Source organism: Durio zibethinus, chromosome 3 (assembly GCF_047325235.1).
Source record: "Durio zibethinus cultivar Kanyao isolate XHJ-2024 chromosome 3, ASM4732523v1, whole genome shotgun sequence".
NCBI lineage: Eukaryota > Viridiplantae > Streptophyta > Magnoliopsida > Malvales > Malvaceae > Durio > Durio zibethinus.
Window position 1 is genome coordinate 36,987,930 of NC_143164.1, and position 11,953 is coordinate 36,999,882.

General features: G+C 31.6%; 1 protein-coding gene and 3 pseudogenes across 1 annotated transcript; all 4 read left to right on the forward strand.

The window, feature by feature from the left end:
- The first annotated feature begins 476 nt into the window (after positions 1-476).
- On the forward strand, positions 477-2,478 carry LOC111283966 (polygalacturonase-like; annotated as a pseudogene).
- Positions 2,479-3,158: 680 nt separating this feature from the next.
- On the forward strand, positions 3,159-4,415 carry LOC111283965 (F-box protein At3g07870 pseudogene; annotated as a pseudogene).
- A 1,158-nt stretch (positions 4,416-5,573) lies between these two features.
- Positions 5,574-6,842, forward strand: LOC111283592 (F-box protein At3g07870-like; annotated as a pseudogene).
- Positions 6,843-9,674: 2,832 nt separating this feature from the next.
- Positions 9,675-11,259, forward strand: LOC111283757 (F-box protein At3g07870-like). The gene has a single exon (XM_022872370.2). The coding sequence runs from the start codon at positions 9,861-9,863 to the stop codon at positions 11,043-11,045; it is 1,185 nt and encodes a 394-aa protein (XP_022728105.2). The 5' UTR covers positions 9,675-9,860; the 3' UTR covers positions 11,046-11,259.
- The last annotated feature ends 694 nt before the right edge of the window (positions 11,260-11,953 follow it).

Genomic DNA, 11,953 nt, shown 5'->3' on the forward strand with positions numbered 1-11,953 from the left:
CGATCTCTTAATTTTATGAGTTAAGTTGGTTATATGGTTTGGTTACTTTTTGTTCTAAAAACAAAAGATTAACAATGTGAATAAGTAAATAATATGTTTGAATAAGTAGAAATAAAAAAAAAAAAAAGGAATCTTTGTGATAATTAAATGTAGAAATATATATTTAAATAATATGAAATAATTATATTTTAATATATGCTAACTATTACAATTTAATGCTTATTAATGTCCATAATCATTTTTATATTAATACTAATATAAATTTTTTTTTACATGCTACTCATTGTCATCATAAAAATAGTGAGACTTTTACTTATTTAATCCCTCATTTTAAGTTTTGTTTAATTTTGCTGGGATATTCAAATAAAAAATTACAAAAAATTTACTATTTTAATTTTTTAAAATAATTGAGTGGGATCCATTGATCTTATTCAACTCAACACCCTGTATTTAAGGACAGTTTGACAGCTCCAAAACACCTGCAAACCTCAAATTATATGTATTTAAAACAGCTATAAAAGGAAAGAGCCAATAATAGCATGTAAACCAAGCCTGCATCTGAACAACAGTGATAACATTAGAAAGCATTTGGTTGAAAATTTGATTGGTTGTAGCTTTCCCCAGCATTCTATATAAATGGATTCAAACACATCAAAAGGCAAAATAACTTTTCCTTTCACAAGAATTCGTCATTTATAACAACAACCGAAGAAATCCAGATACTTAGAAAAAGGAAAAATATGGGTGTTCAATGGAATATGGCAATCATACCAATACTATTTTTATTTTTGTTCACTTCAACAGCTAAAGCTCAATCTGGGGTTTTTGATTTAGTTGCCAAGTATGGTGCAAAAGCTGATGGAAAGACGGATTTGAGTCAAGTAAGAAAAAATACTTGTAATTTTATTTTTCAACCTCTGTTTTAAAATGATTTTCTTTATTTATTTATTTTTTGTCTTAGCCATTGTTGAATGCTTGGAAAGAAACATGTGCGTCGACAACTCCATCCAAAATTGTGATTCCTAAAGGGACTTACTTTTTAAGTAAAGCAACCTTGGAAGGTCCTTGTAAGGGTCCTATTGAGCTTCAGGTTCAGGGCACTGTGATGGCTCCGGCAGATCCTAGCGTTTTCAAGCAGCCTGATTGGGTTGCCTTCAACCGCATTGATCAGTTCAGTATGTCTGGCGGTGGAGTTTTTGATGGCCAAGGAGCTACTGCTTGGGGCAAGAACGATTGTGCTAAACATAAATATTGTACCGCACTTCCCGTTGTGAGTTGGCTTCTTCGTGCAAGAATTTGAATTTTTTTTAACCTCTATTTCATTTTGAATTTATGTTAGATATTTTATTAGTGAATTGGATGATATTAACTTATTAATAAAATGAAATAATATCATTGATACATTGATAATATATCAAATATAAACTCTTTGATTTTACTAATGAATTTATTTTTTGTGTTACTTTGTTCCATTCCAAAACGAATCAGAATTTAAGGTTCAATTTTGTGAACAATGCCATGATACAAGACATAACGACCAAAGACAGCAAACAATTTCATGTTAATGTTTTGGGATGCAAAAACATCACTTTCCTACATTTCACCGTCTCCGCACCTGAAAACAGTATAAACACAGATGGAATCCACATTGGACGATCAGATGGGGTCAACATTACTAACGCAATCATAAAAACTGGTGATGATTGTGTCTCTTTGGGTGATGGTAGCAAGAATGTGGTTGTCCATGGAGTAACCTGCGGACCAGGTCATGGTATCAGTATCGGTAGCCTTGGAAAGTTTCAAGGTGAAGAACCAGTTGCCGGAGTTCATGTGTCGAATTGCACCATCAGTAATACTATGAATGGTGTTAGAATCAAAAGTTGGCCAGCTTCCTATCCTGGCTCTGCAACGGACATGCATTTTCAAGATATCACCATGAATAATGTCGGCAATCCTATCATCGTTGATCAAGAATACTGCCCATGGAATCAATGTAATTTAAAGGTACGTACTTATCAAAATCTTGATCAAGTGAAAAGGGTTAGTCAATTTTTAAGCCATTATTTTGTTTTGTCCAGCTTCCATCACGTATTAAATTGAGCAACATTAGCTTCAAGAACATCCGAGGCACTTCTTCAACTCAGCAAGCTGTCAAACTTATTTGCAGTAGCAGTTTGCCATGCGAAGGTGTGGAACTCGCCAACATTGACCTTGTCTACAATGGACCCGAAGGACCTGCAACATGTCATTGTCAGAATGTCAGTCCCAAACTTACTGGCAAACAGAATCCGTCCACGTGTTCCACTCCTTCCCAGTGAACCCTACCTTCACCGCTACTTAATCTCTTTTGAAGTAATGAATCATAAGAATTAAAACGTGGAGGCACTTTAGGTTTCTTAATAAATGAAAATTTGCTTGTAAAATAATTGGAGAAAGCATCTCCACGTGCATTTTATTGTTCTTGGCATTTGGCAACTCTTTTACACGACGACGTTAATGTACAATTTCTTGTCACATAATTTATGTGAAAATTTTGATTCAAATAATCTTATTCACTTTGTATTTCTTTTTTTTTTATTGGCTACATTTTGATTTACTGCTGGATTTTCTTATTATTTCTTTAATTGTTTTAAATATTTTAAGATACAAAATTATATATTCTAGATTAATGATTGAACAAATTGTTATTGCACTTGTACTTGATAGTTAAATGGTGCATACCATATATTATAAAAATATATTGAAGTATAAAAAATTATTTACTTTGTAATTATAATTTTTTATTAATCCCAGCATAATAAAATCAGTAATCAAATTCATCTCTTTTCTTGGGCATTTGATTTTTTCTTTTAATTTCTAATATACTCTTTAATTTTTTATTTTGTCTATTTAACTTAATTAAAGATGATATTATATACATAAATTTTTTTTTGAATCCGTAACTTTGTATTTGATTTCTAATTTAAAAACAAATAACGAATCGTGAAAACCATAGTAAATTAAACAAAAAGCCAAACCACCGACGGCTTGAATTTTATTTATTATATACCGACGACAATATGCTTTTCTTTTTCTTTTCTATTTGTTTGTATTATTAATAATTTACTATTTACTATTCTATTAGGTTTCAACTTCGTTTTGATCGCCAAACCATCTTTGGAAATACAATACGTATTCATCTATTAAACACTTCATGAACTCTCTAAGAAAAACCGTTTAAATAACAAAATTATAAATTGTCAATCAGCAAAATGGAGCATCTTCCTCAGGAAATTGTCCTTGACATACTGTCAAGGCTTCCAATTCCAACTTTAGTGCAATCCAAGTCGGTATGTCGAGCCTGGCGTAGCCTAATACAAGATCCAGTGCTTGTGAACAACCATTTCTGGCGCATGGTTGAGAATGATCCCAGCTTCATTCTACAGACTGATCACCCTGTCCAAAACCAGCTTTATTTTGGAGATTTCTCTACTGATCGAAACGATGGAGACGTCATCACAACGAAACTTTCCATGCCTCCCGAGATCAACTTCCATTTGGTAAGTTCATGTAATGGATTGCTATGCTTGCGTGTCTCTCGTGGAAGCTTTGGACTCAGCATTTATAATCCTTTAACCGGGGATTATACAGAGTTACCCAAACTTACGAAGCCCGGTTATCATGAGGGAGTGTTAGGATTTGGTTTCGATCCTACAGCAAAGGAATATAAAGTCGTCGAGATATCATATGACAGAAGACCTAGATCTATTCTTCTTCGACCTCGGGGAGCTGCATCTACTTCAATTGAAGCTGCTGTTCATATTTTGACTATTGGTAACCCAAAATGGAGATATTTAGGGACTATGCCGTTCCATTTGATGTCGCAACGATCTCAGGTTCTAGTCAATGGTCAACTTCATTGGGTTTCTTATCCTGACAGATGTAAGGCAACCAACCTTATTATAGCCTTTGACCTGACCACTGAACGATTCCAGGAGGTCCCTGGGCCTGATTGCATTAATATGGCCAGGCGATTTGATCAACTCGTTGTTCTACGAGGTTGCCTCGCCGCAGCTTCTTGTCATGATGATAACGAACAGTTGGAGATCTGGGTTATGCTGGAATATAGTGTGAAGAAGTCTTGGGTCAAAGAATTTAGCATTGGAACTCACGTACCACAAATATTGCAGCAAAATGGGTATGGATCCTCCAATGATCCAAGGCTTTTTTTATCTAAAAAATGCATCCGAGTCCTATGCCTATTGAGAAGTGGGGAGATCTTATTGGAGTATAGAAATAAAGCACTTGTTCTTTATGATCCTCATTGTGGGACATTCAAGGATCTCCAACTTACATTTCAAGGAATTCAGAAGCGTTTCAAAGTAGTCGTCCATGTTGCAAGCCTCAATTGGATCGATTCCTTCGTCAATACCTAAATACTGAAATCGCTTACATACAAAATTTTACTCTTTCTTCATGATTAGATTGATCTCTGAATTAATGTTTACTTTAACTTTGTACATATCTGCACTAGCTGCTCAACTTGAAGAGATTGTCCTGGGTTTTTCCATTGTTTTTGTAATTGAATATCCTACAAAATGTGTATTTATTAAAAAATTTAAAAAATTATTATAATAAAATAATACACAGGGTAGTTCTTTTAACAATATTTGTGAAATTTAAGAACTCTATGACATGTATAAAAAAGAACTTTAAATTTAAACTTTACCCAAAAATTTTTATGAAGTTTCAATTTCACTTTTCTTTTCCATTTAAAAGAAAAACAAATTTCACTGACCTTTAATTCTTTGAATGAAGTTTATAGGCCTGTCAAGTTGGGTTTCCTATTTTTTATTGGAACAAATTTAATGAGCCCATGGGCCTATCTGTTTTCACACCCGTTTATTACTCTTTCACAAAAAATGTTGGTTAATATAAATAGAAAATATATAGAAACAGAATAATAAAAAGTCAATAATAACATTGCTGTTGGTAAAATATTAAATTTTTAGTTTTAATAATAAAAATTTTAATTTTAATAATTTTAAATATAATTAATAAATTATTTGACAATGGTTACTTGATCTATTGGTAAAATGTTTTATTTTTAATTTTGAGTTAATATTCAAATTTTGATAATTTTAAATATATAAAAAAAAAAGGACAAGAAGAAAATCAAAGTCTAGAACAGGAAACCACTCCTCCACAACAAATTCTAACTTAGCAAAAGAAACCTTAATTCATGTTGGAATTCACTCTTTTGTTCCGATCGTGGGGTTGTTTTTTTTTTCCCCCAAATAGGTACTATTACTTTATCAAATTAATTGTCATTTATTCTATCTGATATTTACCATGTTGTTTTTTTTTATAGTACTTTCTGGTTTGTACTTGGAAATTGTTTGAATCATCTTATTATTATGTTATTTTTTCTGTATTAAAATTGGGTTTAGATAAACTGAATTTTTCATAGATGAACATAAACTACTTGACATGAATTTTCAATTTAGAGCCAGTCAAAAGGTCTTTTGATCAGATGCTGAAAAGTATGTATTTCCCATGGTCTGGGACAATCTGTTATTTTTCCAATGGGTGAAACCAAAAGTTGTATGAATAGAAAACCTTGTCAGGTTAGTCTTCCAGACATTAAATGCTAATAATTAGCATTCAATATGTTGTTGTTCGTTTATACTCCTGGTGACAGATATCGATGTGTTAAATCTCTATCTATTTTGTAGTTTCTTAGAAACAATTTAAGAGAATGAGCAAATTTGTTATGTGGACCAGCTAGAAGGATGGAGCGTCTTCGTCTGGATGTTGTCATTGACATGTTATCCAGCTTCCTATAACAACTTTGTTGCAATCAAAGTCTGTATGCCGAGCCTGCCGAAGCATAATACAAGGCTTACTGCTTGCTAATAAGTATTTATCGCATACGGCTAAGAATGATCCAAGCATCATCTTTCAATGTCTTTTGCCCATCCAAAATCAATGCCACTTTATAGATTTTGCAACTTGCAGTGAAGGCAACAAGATGTTTAAAAAAATTTCTGTTTCAACAAAGCATGCTAATTTGGTAGGTTCATGTAATGGCAAGCTATGCTTGTGCAATGCTTCACGAATCCACATTTGCAATCCTTTTACCAAGGATTTCCTAGAGTTGCCAAAATTTTCAAGGGATCAAGGAAAAGATGGAAGTTTACGATTTGGTTTCATTCCAACCACAAAGGAATAAAAACTGGTTGAGATATAGTTTATAAAAGAAAAAGGCCTAGAGTCAGCCCCCATCTTGTTGCAGCTAATTGCTGAGGTCCGAATTTTAACTCTTGGTGGCTCCAGATGGAAAAGTTGTGGTCAGTGGGAGAGTTCATTGGATATCTCATCCTGGAAAACACAACATGGATAACCGGTTCATATCGTTTGACCTAACGGCGGAGCAATTCAAGGAGGTCCCTAAACCTAATTGTGGGAACTTAGAAAAGTGTTCTTATAAACTGTTGGTTCTTCAAGGTCATCTCTCTGCAGCCGGTTCTGATGGTGGTGGGGGATTAGAGATTTGGATTATGAAGGAATATGATATGAAAGAGTCTTGGATCAAAGAATTTAACAATGGAGGTTACCTGCCAAAAGAATTGCAACGACGTATCAATACAAGGTGCCCTTTCCCTGGATATGCTTTTCGAGCTATATGCTGTTTCAGAAGTGGTGAGATCCTACTAAAGCATAGAGGAAAAGCACTCGTTCTCTATGATTCAGTACGTGAAACATCTCAGTGTTTGAATGTCAGTCTCAAGCTTACTGGCAAACAGAATTCCTTTGTGTGTTCCACGCCTTCCCAAGCGAGCCCTACCTCTACCGCTGCTTAATCTCTTTTGAATTAGGAAATAATGAATCGTACGAATTAAAATGTGGAGGCAACTTTTTGTTTCTAAATAAATGAAAATTTGCTTGTAAATAATCGGAGAAAACATCTTCTCACACGACATGCATCTTTTGATTAGTCTTGTCATTTGGCAACTCTTTTATAAGTGTCATAACATATAGATCCATAGGTTTATAACTAGACGTAGACTTTACCACCAATTGATTGAGCATATAATAAATTTATCCCTTTAAAAAAGTCTTAAATTTGATTAAATGTCCCTAAAAAAAAAAGTTTTGATCTACGTTTTTTATCAAAGTTCGAGAGTTCGGTTACGTGTGGAGAATGTTATAATATACTCAGAATACTTATCTTAAGATGGTGTTATTCAATTTTAAATTATCCTAACAATCATCTTAGTTTTAATGGTATTTTATTTTAATATTTAAATATTAAAAATAACTTTTAAGATTTTTTCATCAATCTGATAAAATTTTTAAAAATATTTTTTCATCTCAAGAGTATTCAAAAATCACATTTATTTTTTTGAAGAGGCTCATTTGTTGGAAAAACTTAATCATTTATTTTTTTCATTAAATTTTTGTTTGTTGAAAATATATCTAATTTTTATACTATTTGAGCCTAAATTAGAAATATTTTTTAACCTAAAATTTTTTTAAATAATCATTCATTTGTGATTATTAAGAATTGCATCTTTGAAATTTATTTTTTTACATTACAAGTTTTATTAAATTTTTCACCATTTGAACCTAATTTAGAAATATCTTACAAGTTTCAATTCTAATTTTTTCACTGCTTGAGTCAAATTTAGAAATATTTTTCCTAAAATTTTGTCTTCATTTATTCATCATTTATCCTTTAAAAAAGAAAAATAACATGACAATTATTTTTTGAAGTCTCATCTAAATCTTTCCACTATTTGGGTTATATTTAGAAAAAACTTTTTACCTAAAAATTTTATGGAAATTCAATCACTTGTGATTTTTCTTAAGATTTCATTTTTGGATAATCATCATGTATTTTCACACCAAATTTTTTTAAAGTCATAATTTTAATTTTTAATTTAGAAAGGAATACAATTATTTTATTGAAATTTCATCTAAATTAATCTATCATTTGAGTTAAATTTAGAAAAAAATTTCACCTAGAGATTCTTAAAAAAATTACCATTTGAAATTTTTAGGAATAACATCATTGGAATAATTGTTAATTAATTTCCAAGAATTTTATTTAAATTTGAAAATAAATGTTAATTATTGTTATTGAAATTTTATCCAAATTTTTTCTCCATTTAGATCAAACTTAGAAAAAAAATTTCTTACCTAAAAATTTTTTAAAAATTAATTATTTGTAATTTTTAAAATTTCATCATTGAATAATTATTATTTATTTTCAAAATCTTATTTAAATTTTATTTTATATTTATTATAATTTAAAACTAACTTCCCTATCAATTTTTCTAAAAACAAATAAATGAAATATATTACAAATAAATAAATAATAATTAAATAAACAAAACTCATAAAAAATAAATAAAATAAAGAAAAAGAAATAATATCAAAACACCACAGCTTGGATTGGTGGTTGGAATAGAGCTCAGCTACATGCACAAAACTGGTTGGAAAGGCTTGGGAAGTGGCTCAACTTAGGCGTAAGTTCTAGATTCTAGAATTGGTTGTTAGAATTTGGGTAATTATGCTGGTATTTCGTCAGAAAATATAAACTTGATCAAAAAATTCAACTAATTTATGAAAATTTTTAGAAATTTTGTAGAAAATTCCATTCTTGTGAACTTCAATTTTTTGAATCTATTTAACCCATTATTTTCCTTGAATTAAACTCAAAACTATCAAAACACTCAATGGCTACCAAACTCTTACTCTCACATTTTCTTCTATTTTTCTTTTCAATTGCTCTTTGATTATTGTGCATTTTGTTCTGTGATTTAAGTGTCTGTTTATACGGCACAATAAGGAGAATTTTAGATTGATTCCCACCTAAAAACTTATGATTATCATAAAAAAATAAAATTTATGTTTAAAAAGTTTAACTTTAAATTTAATCATGATAAAACTATATTATCAATAGTTACTACTCTTTAGTTTATAGATATTTATTTTTTTAATTATCTTTTTTTAATAATCAGATAAATTTTAGAAAAATTAGATAAATATAAAAAAATTAAATAAATATAATTACAGATAAACAACAAATAAACAAGATAAAATAAGTAATAAAATAAAATAAAAAATATATAGATAACAAAGTAAAAATACAATGTTGACAATTAGGCTTGAATCAAATCTATACTCATTGATTTGTGTCTTTGACCTTGAAATTAAATCAGACTCAATTAATTTAGACTCTCAATTAAATTGGGTGTCTACAATAAATACGACGTTAATGTATAATTTTTTGTCACATAATTTATGTGAATGTTCAAAATTTTGATTTAAATAGTCTTATTGACTTTTACCTTTTTTTATTGATTTATAGTCTTATTATTATTAAAGTTTCTACTAAACATTGAGTTGGAGCAGTTGACTCTAATTTTTTTTCTCTCATTTTCTACCAAATTTATGCAAATGCATTAAACCTTTCTGATGATTACCACAACATTATTAACTTGTTTTATTCTTTCGGAATATGGAAATTAATGTCTAATGAATTCTAATTATCTGTTGTCGTAATTGAAAATTAAATTGGGAGTTAAGTACATTTTTCTTTATTGCTGTATTTTCTTATTATTTCTTTGTTGACAATCAGAGTAAATTAAGCAAAAAGCCAAACCAAGGGCGGCTTGAATTTATTTATTATATACCGACAATATGCCCTTTTTTTTTCTTTTCTATTCGTTTGTATTATTAATAATTGATATTCTATTAGGTTTCAACTTCGTTTTGATCGCCAAACCATCTTTGGAAATACAATATACAGTCATCTTTAAACATTTCATGTAAGATAAACAGTTATAACTTGTGTGGAAAACCATATCAGCAAAATGGAGCTTCTTCCTTGGGAGATTGTCCTTGACATACTGTCAAGGCTTCCAATTCCAAGTTTAGTGCAATCCAAGTCCGTATGTCGAGCCTGGCATAGCCTAATACAAGATCCAGTGCTTGTGAACAAGCATTTCTGGCGCACGGTTGAGAATGATCCCGGCTTGATTTTACAGACTGATCACCCTGTCAAAAACCAGCTTTATTTTGGAGATTTCTCTACTGATCGAAACGATGGAAACTTGATCACAACGAAACTTTCCATGCCACCCCTGCTCAACTTACATTTGGTAAGTTCATGTAATGGATTTCTATGCTTGCGTGCCTCTTCCGTAAGCTTTGGACTCTGCATTTATAATCCTTTTACCAGGGATTATACAGAGTTACCCAAACTAACGAAGCCCCGTTGTCATGGGGGACTGTTAGGATTTGGTTTCGATCCTACAACAAAGGAATATAAGGTCATCGTGAAATCATATGATAGAAGACCTTTTAGACCCTTTTATGTTGCTGGATCTACACTTCTTCGACCTCAGGTTGCTGCATCTACTTCAATTGAAGCTGCGGTTCATATTTTGACTATTGGTAACCCCACATGGAGAAATTTAGGGAATCTGCCGTTCCATTTGAGGTTGCAACGATCTCAGGTTCTGGTCAATGGTAAACTTCATTGGGTTTCTTATCGTAACCGATATAAAGCAACTAACCCTATTATATCCTTTGACCTGACCACTGAACAATTCCAGGAGGTCCCTAGGCCTGATTGCATCAATATGGCCCGGCGAAGTGCTCAACTAGTTGTTCTACGAGGTTGTCTCGCCGCAGCTTCTTATCAGGATGATAGTGAACAATTGGAGATCTGGGTTATGACGGAATATAGTGTGAAGGAGTCTTGGGTCAAAGAATTTAGCATTGGAACTCACGTACCACAAATATTGCAGCAAAATGGGTGTGGATCCTTCAATCATCCAAGGCTTTTTTTATCTAAAAAATGCATCCGAGTCCTATGCCTATTAAGAAGTGGGAAGATCTTATTGGAGTATAAAAACAAAGCACTTGTTCTTTATGATCCTCATTGCGGGACATTCAAGGATCTTCAACTTAAATTTCAAGGAATTCAGAAGTGTTTCAAAGTAGTCGTCCATGTTGCAAGCCTCAATTGGATCGATTCCTTCCTCAATACCTAAATGCTGAAATCACACGCATACACAAAATTTTTACTCTTTCTTCATGATTAGATTGATCTCTGAATTAATGTTTACTTTGACTTTGTACATATCTTTACTAGCCGCTGAACTTGATGAGATTGTCCTTGGTTTTTCCGTTGTTTTTGTAATTGAATATCTACAAAATCTTAGCATGATTTGAACTTCATGTTTAATCCAAATGATTCATCTATTTCTCTTAAAAAATGGATTCTTACAAGATTGAAATTCGGCACTTGCAATTCTCTTTTCTTTGATATCCTTTGTACCAGCAAAAACATAAAGTTAACATGGCTCATTTTGGGCAAACGTTAAATACGAAACTGATCGGCAACTAATCAAGGTACATGTAAAACTTGCAATTAACTGACTCCTTTCATCTTTTAGAGATTTTTCATTAAAAAAAAAGTTAAATCACTGAATTATATGAATGATGGGCCATTCTCATAGTTGATGAAGGAAATTTTGGTCAGTTGGATACATTTATCGACCATGTCCTCAAAATATATAAGTTGCTTTTGATTTTTCCCTTTTCAAACATGGTTGAAGAAAAGGAAAAAGAAATTTGCATCCTAAAATTCTGATAGTCTTAAAGTTGCCAGAAATATGGTGGAGGGGGGATATCAAATCATACTATCAAACCAGCAGATTTTGTATAGAGAGGATGACTCACCAACTGTCAACACACTTCATCAAAGTATCATGTGATCAGACCATATTTTGTACAAGGTGGCATGTGAAAATGGATGATCTTTTATCCAGGATGTTGGAACACAGACTATGGCAGAAGTTTGAGGCTTGTTGATTTTGGTGGCTAAAGGCCACATTGGAAGATTGTGAAGGAAAAAATATATGCATGTGCAGTTAAATCATTTTAAAGAACAAATCTT